General features: G+C 35.5%; 1 protein-coding gene across 1 annotated transcript in view; it reads left to right on the top strand.

Annotated features, from left to right (window-relative positions):
* The first annotated feature begins 8,531 nt into the window (after positions 1-8,531).
* LOC131063013 (annexin D5) overlaps positions 8,532-16,018 on the top strand; it is a 54,300-nt gene continuing 46,813 nt past the window's right edge. Inside the window, exon 1 of the mRNA XM_057996774.2 lies at positions 8,532-8,795. Coding sequence (XP_057852757.2) covers positions 8,564-8,795 — 232 coding nt within the window. The 5' untranslated portion in view covers positions 8,532-8,563. The remainder of the gene's footprint in view (positions 8,796-16,018) is intronic.

Genomic DNA, 16,018 nt, shown 5'->3' with positions numbered 1-16,018 from the left:
CTCCATCTTTTCCACTTTATTTCTCCATCTCTCTCTTTCACTCTCCATCTCTATCTCCCCTTATTTCTCTTTCTACATTTCTATTTGTCTCTCTTTTTCTTCGTCTCCCTCCTCCCCTCTCTCTACACACACACATATCTTTCATTTTATCTCACCATCTGTATATCTCTCTTTATTTCCTTTTCATCTCTTTATCTATCTCTATCTTTACCACCCCTCTACCTCTTTCTATTTCTATATAGCTATTTGTCTCCCTCTTCCTCTCTCGCTCTATTTTCATCTATACCTCTATCTTCTCCTCTCTCTCTCTCTCTCTCTCTCTCTCTCTCTCTCTCTCTCTCTCTCTCTCTCTCTCTATACATTCCTCTTTATCTCTATTGTCCTACCTCCTTTATCTCTCTCACTCTTCCCTCCCCTCTCTCCCTCTTTCTATCCCCATCTCTTCCTCCCTATTGTAAACATAACATAAGTCTGTTGGTAATGAAGCCTAATTTATCTTCTTGATTTAGAGGCTTTATTTCAATCATGTTTATATTCCTATCTCTCACTTCTCCATTGAGACCTCTGTTGCACAAACAACATCATTTTTTATATGGGTTACCAATTGAGCTTATGTATTTTTTAATATTGAATTAAAAAATTCACTTCTTATATTGCACAAATGTATGGTAAAAATAGACCAATTTTTTTCCTAATTATACTTTTTCGACGGACCCATTACACACCAAGATGCAATTGCTAGTTATAACTAACACATGCACCTATAGGAGGTTCATGGGAAATGTCGATGGGAAATTAAAAATAATATTTAATGTTATATAATTATTTATATGATAATTCAAATTCATACATGTTTTGATAATAATTTTTTACCTACACTACTCCTTTCATAGTCTAAATTGGAATGATTTGAAGCTACCTTGTTTTTTCTTAGTATGCCTTTAATCAACACAACATGATGGACAAAAGACTTACAAAAGTAGGAGCTACACGCTATGAAATTACTCAAATTATTTGATGATATTTTCTACTTGTGTTTGTGACAAGCTAGATGTTGGAAAGAGAATAAAACACAATAAAGAAATGATCTAACCAACTACAAATTCAAAAAATTAAACTCACTAAAACCTGCACAAGCGACACCAGAGATCTCAGTTATTCATGTGGAAGCATAATTAAAATCTTCCTTGAGTAGATGATAGCGTACTGAAAAGTACTCCCCGTGAATGTGACTAAACCAATACTGGTGTATTTGTGTGTATTGTAAGAAACCAGTGCTTATTATATGTGCCCATGGGTTGGTGAAGTAATCAACCATGGAGGATATGTTGCTTATGAGTATGGGAAACCATACTATTTATGTGATGTTGCTTACTTGTTTGCCTAGTGAGTACCAAACCTTAGGTTGTTGGTAATTCAGTATGTTAAGGGGTAGTATTCGAAGTCACCATTCCTTAAATAGTATGGATCGGCGTACGAGTAATATCGGCGTGAAGCGACTTTAGCTTCTCTATTTCAAGGAATGATATAGTAATACAATAAAACTGTATCAAAGGCGCACTCAATACTTTCCCTTTTAATTAATCTGTTTATAGGTTTATGTGTGACAACCTATTCCTCTCCTTTATTTGAGCATTTTGATGGTGACTCTTGAGCATAGTGATGGTGTATTTTGGAGGATCCTTTGCCTTGTCTTCATGAAAGGTAGGTTTATCCACATGAGCTACTAGTTAGTATGTGTTGGTGGACATGTGGGTGGACCTTAGTCATGTATACCTCTGGCTTACAACAAGTATCCTTATAAATACGTCACTATGCGGGACGTGACCTACACGTGCTTGTTTCCGCGAGGTACACTACCATGCGGGATACGTCCATTGCGTGTCTTCTCCACTTGGGGTATTGCCATGCCATGTGACGACATGATGTGGGGTGATGTTGAGGTGCACACTACCATGACGTGTGGATGTGTGACTTGGCTGCACCACATGATGATCTACTGCGACCGTTTTTCGATTGTTCCTTCCTTCCTCGTTGGTGGCTAGATGCTAGTCACATAGTGATGTTACGTGTAGTTGTGATATTCTTATTTATTTCTTTGTGGACCAACAATTTATTTTATTTTGACTTTGAAGGTTTAGCCACGATCTTGTGATCTTTTGCATTCTTGATTTGGTGTTGCAAATTCTGGATTATTTTATTGCCTTAATGTTGGAATTGACGATTTATTATCTTTATTCATCAATACTTTGGTGGCTAAACTGGTTTACCCTTATTGTTTTCATATGCTGATCATGTGTTGAAATGTGAATTCCTCTCCAAGGACGTATGAGACGGTCTTGGTTGAGTGTGTACGAGGAAGTAGACGTAGGGAACCTTGAGGATGGGGGTATGTGAGGTTGTGAAGCAGCTAGGATCTACTACCTACCTATGTGTGGTGACTATCTCTTGGAGGCTAACAACCTTACTCAACAAGGGATGTTCACAAAGGTCTTGTATGGAAGGTAGCATCGCTATGGTATGCCCTAGCACCATCAAGCCTTTGAGTGAGATATTGGATATTTATGATCATATTATTGTTCTAAGATCAGGCATAGAGGTGTTGATCATGCATGTTATCTTTGACCGAGAATTAGACATGCTCACATGTGAGTTGTGCATTCTAGTTATGTGGATGGTTATTATGTGTAATCATGGAGTAAATTGTGTTAACTTGTCACTATGTTATGGGACATAGTCTTTGGAAAGGTTTTCATATGCCTGGCAAGTATAAACAATTGAGTTATCTATGTTGCTCTTATTTCATGGAAGTTAACTTGGTTGTAGAAATTGATATTTGAAGCTAGTTCTATGCGATAAAATTTTGTGAAAAGATGGGTTGGTAAAAGAAATTGATCATGATGGCATGTTTTCTTGTCATGTTTGATAGATGAGCATGGTAATTGTTGCTTACCTCTTTTAATGCTTTAATTTAGTGTAATGAAAGGAAGAAAATTCTTGTTTCTCTGCTATGATTGTGGATAATTCCTAGAATATTTTAGAAGTGTATGGTTTTAGATGTATCTTGCCAATGGATAATGGCATTCATAAGGATTTAGCAATAATGTTTCATTTAATTATGGAAGGATTCCTATGTGCAATTTAATATTTGTTGAATAAGTTTCAGGGCTAATGCGTGCGACATGTTCTTCGTCTATCCTTACGACTCCCAGGAGTAAGTTGGAACCTAGGGGGGAAGAATGTAGTACCCCTGCCCTAATCAATTTCTAATCTCGGTTTGACCTTGGTTAGTTTATCATAATATAATGTTATAGTCAAATGTTTTGATTTAGTGCATACCTGTTAATGTGGTTTTCGCGCCAGTTTGGATGCAAGTTTATTAGTTCTCCTATTTCGTGTTATTAATCTTGAGCTAACAATTTCATTAAGTATATATATGTATGCATGTATGACTCTTGGTTGCAGGAGATTTTAGGTACAATACCGCATGGGTGCGAGGTTCGTCTCCACCTAGATTCGCAAGTTTGAGTGTACCTCTTTGGTCCTTAGAATTTGGATTAGGTGGTCATAAGACCCTCGTTTGACCATAGTCGTGCTCAAGTGAGCGTCATCAGTAGTCGTCGGTATTTCCTTTGGTTGGGTATGTAGGTCGTCTGTCAGTGCACCTCATATGAAGTCGTGTTTGACCAAATGGTTGTTCCCTCCATTTTGAACTCCGTTTGCTTGACCATGTGTATTACTTGGTTTATTGAGTTCGTTTGAGTATAGTCTAGTGTTGTATAGGAAGTGGCTTTCAATTGGGGGCCGCGCCCAAAGTGGTTGTTGGGTAACCCATCAAAAGTGTGTCAAATAAGTGATAACCTAATAGCATATTAGAGAGTTAGTTAATGAATCACTAAGTAAGATAATTGTGCCTCACACATGGGATGAGTGCTAGTACAAACTCGACATGCAGTGAGAAGGCCTGAAATGGAAAACCATCATCCTTGTCTTCATGAAGGGATGTGTGGGTCCACATGAGGCTTGGATGGGCCGGAGGTTCGGATTAGGTTGCTAGGGTAACCTAGTGGATGGGGCCGGAACCTATGAAGACCTGCCATGGTAACCATACCAGGTTGTGTGATGACACTTGTCCCATATGTTCGCTAGTGTGTTGTTGTGTTGTCTTGATAGGAGCACTTTTGTGGAGTCGTCTTGTTGCTTATTCCCTTGTGAGTACTTGATTTCATGCTAGACCTTGGGTAGCGATGACTTAGTTTTGCGGATGCTCCAGTGGACCTTTGTATTTGCTTCTATTATGTTCAGTTGGATTCTTTCCTATTCAGAGATCATTTATGTATTTATTGACTGATGTGGTCGTTTGTATATTGGTTATGTTCACCTTGATGGCAGGATTGTAAATGATGTGAACCTCATGTATTCTTAACTTATTAATGATTAGAGGGGTCTTGCAGTTGAGAAGACCCAGAGATGTAGCCCTTTAGGGGTGAACTCCGATATCAGTTTAGTGTTATGTGATGCTTATGCTCTTATGTTTCCTTTTTCAATTTTAGCATGTATGGATGACATTATGTTAGAATGTATAAAGTGGATAAGATGAAATTAATCGTAAATGCATGTATGCAGTCATCTTTTAAATGCAGTAAATTGGATCATGAAAGGATGTAGATTAGAATAATGAAATATATTCAGTTATTGTTAAGGAAATTAAATATGCATGGAAAGATCTCATTAGTTTTTGATAAAATTCAAGTGTGTTATAAAATTAGATGCATGGCTTAAATTTTAATGAAAAGTATGAATGAAGGGTAAAGATAAATTTTAATGGATGAACCTTATCTTGTGATTTATATTTTCATCTTCTGAAAGAAATTATCCTTGTTTAAGAATTATCTCGTTATAAGATAATCAACTTATTGGATTTATTAGTGTGAGTTAAGTGAAATGTGGAATTAAGTATTCACGTTGGGAAACTCTTTAGGTGTTAGTTGACGTCTTCCATTGTGTAATCTGAACTTTGATATCTCATTGTATCATTGTGTTGTGTTAAACTTAAAAAAAAATAAAAATTATTGCACTCTATTCATGTGTTTTAGCTTATCCCTTCGGTGTTTCCTAGTGGGGCATTACACTTGGCAAGTGACTTACCTCAACTGCACAAACTGTATTTTGTTATCAATGATGTCAATAAATTTTGATTTGTATAAATAACCATTGTAACGTATAATTGGATATAGATGTTATTCAACAATTTTTCAAAGTTTGTTAAATTTTCTCATTCTATTTGAAATAATCAAAATCATTTGAAGAATCTAAATAGCCACATTCCATTACATGAATAACATGCTAGAATTGATTGATAGTCCATGCCGTGATTAGTGGTATTTGTCTACACTTATCTCATGATATAGTTTGTATTAGTATAAGTAGCAATGAGAGCTCATTACATGGTGTGAGGGGGAGTTGGCCTTTGAGTTTGATATGAATGATATCGTGTTATTGCAATTTTTTCTTGGTCTTGAGGTATGATAGAGGTTACTTGTGGATATTCCTTCGTTAAGGGAAATGCACAACAAAGATTTTAAATATATCATACTCAATTTTACTATATTAATTAAAGTTTTAGTATTGTAGCTTAATTTTTTGATTGAATACATTTTAACAAAGGGATAGAAATATTTACGAAGAGATCATTGCTCAAGGCCATTTTGTGACAAGGTGTACAACAACTTTGACTAATGGAGGTATGCGTGTTATTAGCTTTAGATGTAACTTGTTGTACTAAAAGGAGGTGAAAACATAAAATTTAATAAATTGATTTATATTGATTTATTTTATTAGAGTAGATTCATGGTTAAATGTGGGGCTTTACTAAAATGATAGATGGAGACTTGAGCCTTTCTGTGGAAGATGTTTACAGTTTACTCATGGATGAAACAAATGAATGTACCAATGAGTATTATTAGGCATAGTGTTGATTGAAGGGTCTTGGAGAGACATTCCTTAGATAGTCAAGGCCAATAAATTGAAGCCAACATCTTCAGCCTTGACCCTTTTCAAGGTGTGATTAGATGTTTTATGGATAAGTAGATTTCAATGGGATACAATTAGTACACGATTTATCATTTACGAATAAGTTTCTTAAAAAAGATACGTGAAGAAATTAAAAAAAAATTGTAAGTGAAATAATTATTCTTTCTTTATCCATAGTTTATATATTGTGAAATTTGTAGTTTTATGAAGTTATTTAAAGGCATATCTTATATAAATTAAAAAAAATGTGTGTTAGCTTCTTCACCCATGGCACCAGTGTCCAAAACTAAGACCCTGGTTCACATTACAAAGGGACATAGTAAAGCATTAAAAATAAGTAGATTGTATTATCCCCTCTAAATTTGATAATCACAAAATATAGTATAAAAAATCTTCAAGAGAGTTTTACCAAACCAAGGAAACCAAATATCCAAACATTAATTATGTGTATGTTAGAAAAGAAATCAAGGGAACTTAATCATAACATTAAGTAGAATAAAAAAGTGAAGACAATAGTATAATATTGATATATGGATTGATTGCCCAAGAAAAATGTTTAGGTTGTCCAACAAACAATAAATGAATAAGTTCTAGAGAGGTGGGAATTTGTAGATGTAAAGTGTGTGGCTACAATGTACATTTGTGCATTGATTCATTGTTTATGTTTTTGTTTGAATGCATGAACATTTGTTTAGGTTGTAGAGCAAAAGAAGAAGTCGAGGAAAGAGGAATACCGCAAAATGTGCATGATTGATTACGGGAGAAAACTAAAACAACATCACTAAACCTTAAATTTGAGATAGTTGTAGTGTGAATTAAAACTAATGAGAAAAGCCAGTAAGAGAAGGTGATCACCCATTTGATATCCACAATAATTTACACACTTATTTAGAATGTTATGTAGGATTTGATGAAACAAGAAAAAGGATCACACTAGGTAGTGTGATGATAGTTGTAATAAGACCTAATGGTGGTTGAACACATCCTCAAGATGGAGAATGGATATGTATTTGCTCTTAACACATACATCTTTGTTTTCAGTTCACCATATTTATACCACAAACATTGCTAGTTATATTGACTACTCAATTTGTTTTCATCCTAACAATGATTCACTATATCTAAAATATTAATGTAAATAAAACATATTTAATTTTTAACAAATTCTTACCATCTACAAATAAATTGATAGTTATCTTTGGGTTTGATTAAAGGAGAATTGTCTTGGCCTGGTAAACTTTTCAAGAGTGCTTTTAACATTGCTAGTTTGTTATTATAGGTCTTAACATAAAGATCGTTTTTATTTACTAGTGCAAAAGAATTACTCTTATGTTTCACTAAAGGAGAGTCTTCTTTATCAGTCAAACTTTTCAAAAATGTTTTTAATATTGTTAGTTTAATATTGTGAGTCTAAATTCAAGATGAATTTTTGTTTGTTGATACAAAAGAATCACAATTTATAAGTAATATGCATTTTGAGGAATTAGATGAATTGGTTCTAATGTTGCAGATTAAGGCTATGATTATTCATGGAGCCTAGTGACCTCCTCTGTATTCCGTTATGCTTTGATGAATGTCAGAGGTAGGGAGGACGCTGGCAAAGGTTGTGAAATTTGGCTTTACACTTGCCAATTGCATTCGCTTGAATGTTTCTAAAGCCTTTTCAACAAATCCAATTTGTGCATATCCTGCGATCATCGCAGTCCATCACACCACATTTCTTTGAGGCATTTTGTCAAATAGTTCACGTGCCTTGTTTATGCTTCAACATTTTGCATACATGTCTACAAGGGCAATTGCAACTGCAAGATTTGAAGAAATTCCTCTATCTTCAATGCTTTGACGGATGTCCATTCACTGTTCAAAATCTCCCATACTGGCGCAGTCTGGGAGTATGCAAGCAAATGTGAATTGATCTGGTTTGAGGCCTATTCGTTGCATATGGTGGAAGAATATGTCTACTTCATGAGGATGCCCATTTTTCTGTAATCCCCATTGATCATATTCGATCTGCTCTTTCATTATTACTGAGTATGTGTGCTAAAACGCTGCTGTTGCTCAACGCCATTGATATATTGCTCTCGCGCAGATGTCGATGGAATTTATAAAGTTTTTGGCACTTTCTGGTGAAATTTACAAAGACAATTGGATAAATTTCAGAGCCATTTCTGGATTTGAAGCGACGCTGTGCAGAGGAGTTGAAATTTGTTGTCAGCCATGAGGTGTTGTTGGAGCTAACCATCACTTCACCGTTTGATTACCAACAACCTATTTCCGGCGAAACACAAACTTTGCGGTGTTAGACGAACTTTCCCGGCGTGAGACAATTTTCAGGGGAAGATGTAGTGGAGCAAGTCCACTTAAACCAAAGCCTATCGACTAATTAATAGGATAAGTATCGTCTCGCTGTCATCGATTCTCTCTCTTACCACCGCGCATGCACTTGGTCCTCTTTACTTAAAAGTGTGTGTCATTTTATCCCATTTAATAACATATCAGCGTGAAAATTGAGGTTCAATTCTAGTTTTATATGTACATTATTATTAGCAGGCAGGTGGGGTCTTACCGTCGATATTATTATGTCTTGCCGTCCTACTACAGGTACGGGCATGGACTTTCTCCCCCTTTACTTCAACGCGTGCATCATGTGTTCTCCTCATTTTTGCAAGCACTCACAGCCTTTACCATGTCGAGCGTTCGAATCCCACCTTTGCCTCCCCCGCCTAACCAGGACGCCATTGAGCTCTATCGGGCCTTTAAAGGTACACACAACACCGCTTTTAAATTTTGTTTCCCTCCTTTTTAGGTCTTGTGTGGAAGAGAGGATCGTGGGTAACCGCGTCGATTTTCAGAAAATGAAACTGTAGATTTTTTTCGTGTTTCACTTATGATAACTTTCTTTTAACGCGGTTAAAAAATTTGGACAGAGTGGAATTCAAAGCTGTTTGATTATGTGCTCTGGAAGAGTAATTCCATGGGTTAATCAGAGGGGTCTGTTAATAAGGAAGTATGTATTTGACTTAAAATCTTTTTAACCCATGTCAAGACAGATGGATTCAACTTTTGGCTAAGGAATTTTAAATTAGTAAGGATTCCAGGATGTTGGACTTTAGGGCGCGATGCGACTCTGTCGGCCTTGTTTTGGAATTTGGCCATTAATGTTTGAAAATTGGCGTGTAAGGAAGAGTAGAGGAATTTTTTCATTACAGAGGCGTGAAATCTCATTAGTGTAGATGTCGCAATATTAAATAGCTTGTATATTCAGACAAAATGAGTGGCGACTGCGAGTTAGAGAGGGCCAGAACATAAATTTTACCATGGAGGAATGGAATCTCAGTAATAAACATATCATTTTCTTTAATATTTTGTAAATTGAGAGAAAAATGAATGACAACCACAAGTTAAGAGGATTGAAAAGACACTGTAATTGTTAGTGATGGTAATACCCAAAGAGGGGTTATTAAAACATCAAGCCTAATGGGTGAGTCCAACATCACCTCTTAATGTTAAATTTAGAGCAGAACTCCCAAGAGGATGTAGATATACACAAATTAAATAATTGGACTACCCTAAAAAGAAGCTGTAGTGTTTGAACTTTTTGGATCCTTTAAAATCTATGTTCCATAGCTTAGGGGATAGCGACGGGGGATGGCAGTTCGAGGGCCATTTTTTAGAGGATGTCAGAGGACGGTGATATACAAATATATATAATATATACACACATATACACACATATGTATGTATATATGTTATGCATGTATAGATATATATATGTTATACATACATACATATATACATATACATGTATAACGTACATACATATATACATACATATGTATACATAATATGTAAATAAATCATGAGAGCAGTAGTGTAACGGCATAATAAATTCTAACAAAGTAGTATAACTGTCATGACCCGTCAGGATTTCATCTATACCATATTCATCATCATTAATAAACTCAAAAAATTTGTCTTACTCTGTAAGACTTCACAATTTTCCGATCAGACCAAGATTAACAGCAGTCTTAATCTCATTATTTATAGCAATAAAGATCATTATGAAGCGATCCCAGACAAGATATTAGATAGGTCATTCTCATTATCAAGAAATGCAAATCTAAGAACATCCATATCTGGTGATAGCATCTATTCATGAAGAAATCTTATATCACTATCACCCCAAAGAGAAAGTAATGGAGTTAGCAAGTAATCGGATCAAACAATCATCATAATCCTCCACTAATTACTATCACTATGGAAGAGGCAGATCGCTATGTTCATCATGAAGTAACCAGGGAAGCAATCCAATTCGTTATCCTTATACCTGATCATGCAGAGACAACATATTATCCTCATAGTGGTTGAAGGACCAGCAGATTGATGTTTATACTATTCCTTAAGCAAATCTGATCAGCAAGTGATTTGGGATTAAAATTAACTAATTTCAAGTAGCACAAACAAATCAGTAAGCAATGATTATACTTAAGCAGCAATTTGACATACAAATAGATTTGTGCTAATAACCAATATTCATGGAAATGGTGCGATTAGAACAAGTAACTAATATTCAGGTGCAAGTGCTATTAGACAATAATAATTATTTATGAAGAGATACGATCAAGGAGGGGTATGACTGTTAACTAACTAAAGGATGCATCCCTTCGATATTGCAAGATATATATAATGGATATCAAATCCATTCTCTCATCGTCATCAAATCTTTATCTCTTTTATATATATCCTATTTGGATCGCTCAATCTGAGCATTTGGCCTAATGTCAAGAATCGGTAAGAATAAGAAGATATCAACTGAGAATCAGGCTTGAGTCTGAACCGAATTGGAGATCACATTGGTGTTCAAACAACTAATACTTTCTGCCTTGGACAAAGATTGGTATGTTGTTCTGATCTTAACAATAATACGCTTGTTTCTTTTATAATTGCAATAAGCATCTAAGTTTCTGAATTAATGTTTCATGACTGATAGATAACAATAATAAGATAAATATCAGATATGTCTGAAATCTTTAAGTATTAAATGTTGACATAGTACAACAAGATATTGGCTTATTTACAGACCTATGCCTTAACCAGTTCTAATCCCTTTTCCTGAGGAGTGGTGTGATGCTGTTAGGGAGAGTCGGAATAAACCCATCTCATGATAGATGAGCCCCTAGGGTGAAAGAACTCATGATCCTGAAATCTGGGTTGCAGGCCCCAAGGGTGAATGGACTGAGGTTCCTGTAATCTGGGCTGCATTACGGAGTCGGTATTATCGCGCCCTAGACAAGCAAGTCTCCCATCCAGGATTAGAAACTAGAAGGGTTTTAAGATTAGGCTTGAATAAGGACAATACCTAATTGTACTATGAGCAACCCTAGTTATTAATTCGTAATTACTGTAACATAGTAAGTAGTAATGTATGTTGCCCTTTGGGAATTGACAGCCTATAAATAGGAGACATTACAATAACAATAGTCCCAAACATCAAAATACCATGGTTTATCAATATCGAAAAGTCTCAAACATCAAAATGCAACAAATTTTCATTAAAATACAACAGTCTATGAAACTAAGCCTCATTCAGGCTATCAATATCCAAAGACTTAGAACCATCTGAGTCATTATCACCCTTTGCTTGAATTGGATCATCTAATGGTAGCCCGACCAATCTTGGTTGCACCTCCTCCTCGTCAATCTGATTAACATCTTCAGGATCAATGCCCCATCGCGTTGTTGGAGTTTGTCGATACTCGTAGCCTGTTGGTCCTGAAATCTTAAGGCACTATGAACTGCAACTAGTTTTTCAGCTTCTTTTGAAGCAAGCTTGTTTCTCTTAATGGAGTGGATGAAGCTATAGGTGGACCAATTCCTCTCTTCAGTAGAGGAACTAGCAATTTGTGAGAGCAAACGAATGGCAAGTTGTTTTGAATTCGGTGTGTCCTTCCCATGAAATTTTCACCATCCAAAGGGGCTTCTTTGTGCAATGGAGACCCTATTTGTCCTAGCCTGTGGTTTGTTGAATGTAGGTCCTTGAAGATTGGCAAACTGAAACCATTGCTCTTGAAGAATGGTTGCTTGCTTGTTGATATACATTTTACAAAGGGCTATTGTGAGCCCCTCTATTACCCCTTCATCCTCAAAAGGAAGCATTCGGCTAGGTCTAGGTGCATACCACTTTGGATTAAGAGCATAGGCAAGCAATGAAGAGGGGTGTTCATTGTGTTCACCTCTTTGTGACAACAGGCCTAATATGCTCCTCATAGAATTGCAACTCAAGATTCTTATAATGAATTCCTTGCTTCATTTGATCAAGCATGCTATCAAAAGTCTCATAGGTCTTGTTGACGTGTTTTTAATGACAACGTCGAACATAGAATAAAGTTGCCTAATGGTCACTTCATTCTCTCTTGATCAAAGTGCGATTGTATGCTAAGATTGCCATGAGTTCAAACGATCGACTCCAAGGTTCCTTTATGCTACGAATGTGACTCAGTTGGCTAATGTGAATGCTGGTAATCCAAGGGGCCTTATGTTTGGATCGTTCTTTCACTTATTTGTTGCGGATGAAACTCCATCATTGGATATAGCAATTCTGTGATGCTTCTGCTTTGAACAAACTAAAATGAACTAAAAATAAAGGGGGAAGGGTTTAGAAGGATCTAAATCTACTCCTAAGGGCAATGATATCAATAGATAGTGCTCTAGTGGACGAACTCCAAATAAACCAAGCTTTGCTTCGCCAAGATAAACTACAACTCTGCAAGAACCGGTGCAATCTTGTGAGGATGTTGAAGGATTTTCATATTGAGAAAGTGCATTTGAATACCCAACACGACACAATCCAAATGACTATTTGCAATCGAACTTAGCACAAATTTGGGGGTTTAGGCTAACTTTACACTGCAACTTACAATCAACAGGATGCAATAAGTATGAACCATGGGAATTCATCAAACACCATTACATTTTCCATTGAAATCAAAGCACTATTCTACTTCTACTCTTAAGTGAGGAAGGTGAAACCATGTGTAATAACCCACTTTACTTAACCCAACAAAATTTGACCACTTTTTTTTGTTTACTTTAATCATTTGTGTTTGATTCAATCGCATACTCTGGGCATCCATCCATTAGGATTAGGCATTCATCCATCCGGGATGAGCATCTAACCATATGGGTTAGGCATTTGTCCATACGGAGCAGAAGGTTTCATCTATCCAATACGGGATAGGCATCTACCCATACGAGGTAGGCATCTATCCAATTGGGATAGGAGGTGCTCTGGCCAGAGACTTAGACTCATCGGGACCATTCGGGTCTCGAGTCACTCACTAAGTACTACACTCCTCTAATAGGAGTGCACCGAGGTCGTCGTCCTTAGGAGAAATCAAAATAACATAATACAAGCTTGAATTCCGTCTCGGAATTTGGCTTAAAGCCTCGAGAAGTCAAGCGAATCCATACGAGATTCCTTTCGAGTATGCATTGAATTACTTTTTCCTTTTTATTATACTTATCTTACAAATTAGGATTCTTCTCAATCCTTCTTCTTACCAAAACCTAGACCCCATCCACGAACGCCTGAGTACTAGGGACAACTCTGTCCCTAGACTGCCTACATACCCGTTTCGGCATGGGATCAAGGCGTAAAGTATGTAGTTGTATTTTCTAATCTATGGTTTGATGTAAACTGATTAGTGGGTACGCAACCCTTTCTAGGGTCAATGTCCCAGACAGTTTCTTTGCGGTTGCTACCTACTGTGGTAGCACTTAAGCAAAGGCTCAAGATGGCCTATTGCTTGTGGCCTAAACAACTAGATCCTAATACCTATCATAAGCATCACCCTTGACCCAATTGTCAATCGTCAACATCTCTTCAAGATTAAATCAATTTCATAAAAGTATTTCACTCAATCAACCCTAAAGGGGGTTTACTATGGTTTAACTCAGCGGATGTAAAATCATTTAAGGATTATCTTATTAGATTATCAATCCAAGGGGGATTACCCGCCCCTTGGATTTAACTTCCAAATGTCCCTTATTACTCCCCGACAATTTATAGGGACGATGCCACAGACGTCGTTGATGCAACTTTATTAGGCGTTAAGTGCAGTAGTTCAACACGACGGCATTACTCGTAAGCGTGACCCAGAGCACCGTAAATACCGAACGCTACAAGGTTTTGGTTTTCCGACTTCCTTTATTTAGTTTTCTTAACTAAGAAGCTATGAAAAACATCATGCTTGAAAACAATTATGAATTGAACGTGCATAATTAGACATTGCAAAGCTTAATTAATTGAAATAACTACTTGATGAACCACGTGGAATAAAAACCATAACTAAATTATTTAATATTCAAAACTTGAAATATAATTTGCATAATAATGACAATTATGAAACTTGCATATTAATAATTAAACGTGTAACTTGCATGAAGATGAAGAAAATGTAACTTTGTCATCAATAAATGCAAATAATGTAAAGTAATTCGCATGATGCAAGAATAGTGTAGGTTACATGCAAGGTTAAGCAATGTTTTATTTCTACCATGAGAATAATCACTTATAGAGTCATTGGTTCCAAAAATAGCAATTAGTTTAGACATTTGACAATTTTGGTTCAAATCATATTAATATGAATTAATTATTTTTAATGAATCTAAAATGCCAACTAAGTGACCCAATGCATCTTAAATAGATTGAAAGATTCTAATTATAAAATTTGATATAATTTAATTTACAATTATAAATTGCTAAAGATAAATTAATTATAAATTTACCTAAGTTGAATTTTATTAAACTAAAATAATTTTTTTTTAACAAAATCCAATTGCCAAAAATTTAAATGTTATGTAGTGGCTTTTTAAAGCCAAGTGGGAGTGGGGGCCATGGGTCCCATCACCACTGCGGACCTACGGGTGCAGGATCGCAGTGATGAGGGGGCCGTCGTGGTCCCCTCCACTCCCCTGCGGCCACTGTCGTAACAGTGACCGCAGGGTAGTGGAGGGTACCACTCCCGGCGGTAGTAATAACTCCGCCCCCCTGCGTTGGCCCATTAATCCATGCAACATAAAAAAGACGAAATTTATTCTTTGAACTTTTTCTTACTATTTTGCATATATATTTTTTCTGTATAAATTTTAATAACATATATATATATATATATATATATATATATATATATATATATATATATATATATATATAAAAGATATATGTACAAAAAGAATGTTATTATAAAAACGAGAATAAGAATTTAATCACAGGGATGAAATAAAATAGAGAAATTTGTTTCAGCAATATACAGATAACTAAATTATCACAGAGATAGGTAAATGCTTAAATTTTGATTCCATAGTGAGCATATCCAACAATTTTGCCCTAATGTTGAGATAAGCAAAACTTTCTTTGAGAGATTTTTCAGGAAAATAATATTCACAGAGAGAGATTTCTGGAATAAATAAATAACAAAACAATAATGAGAAGAATTCATATTTGATATACTATTTCTCATAGCGAGATTTCTCAATACAAGTGATTTTATGCATAGAGAGAGAAATTATCTGCAGAGATATAAGAATTTGAGTTTTTTCAAAAAAAAGATAGAGGTGTTGAAAAACATGACTTATTTATTTTTATTTCCAGATTCGAGATTTTCTCTAGATTTCAAAAAAAAAAATAGAAAAGTAGAATCTGATTTCTTTCTTTTAAATATATCAAATAAAAGAGAAATTTGCATTTGCATTTTAAAAAGAAAAGAAACTTTTATCAATGCATTTCTTAAATGAAAAATAGATTTCCTTTCTAATTAATCTATCTAAAAAAAAAGATTTCCTTCAGAAAGCTATATTCAACTAAAGAATCTAAGAGGAGATATTTCCCTTGAAAATATAGAGAAATTTACATAAGGAATTAACGAATGCAAAGAGGGAACCTGGAGAAGCCTTTTGATGTTGAATCCTCTCCAAATCTTCAAGC

Source organism: Cryptomeria japonica, chromosome 2 (genome assembly GCF_030272615.1).
Source record: "Cryptomeria japonica chromosome 2, Sugi_1.0, whole genome shotgun sequence".
Taxonomy (NCBI): domain Eukaryota; kingdom Viridiplantae; phylum Streptophyta; class Pinopsida; order Cupressales; family Cupressaceae; genus Cryptomeria; species Cryptomeria japonica.
Note: the sequence above shows the minus strand (reverse complement) of the source record. Positions and strands in the feature narration are given on the sequence as shown.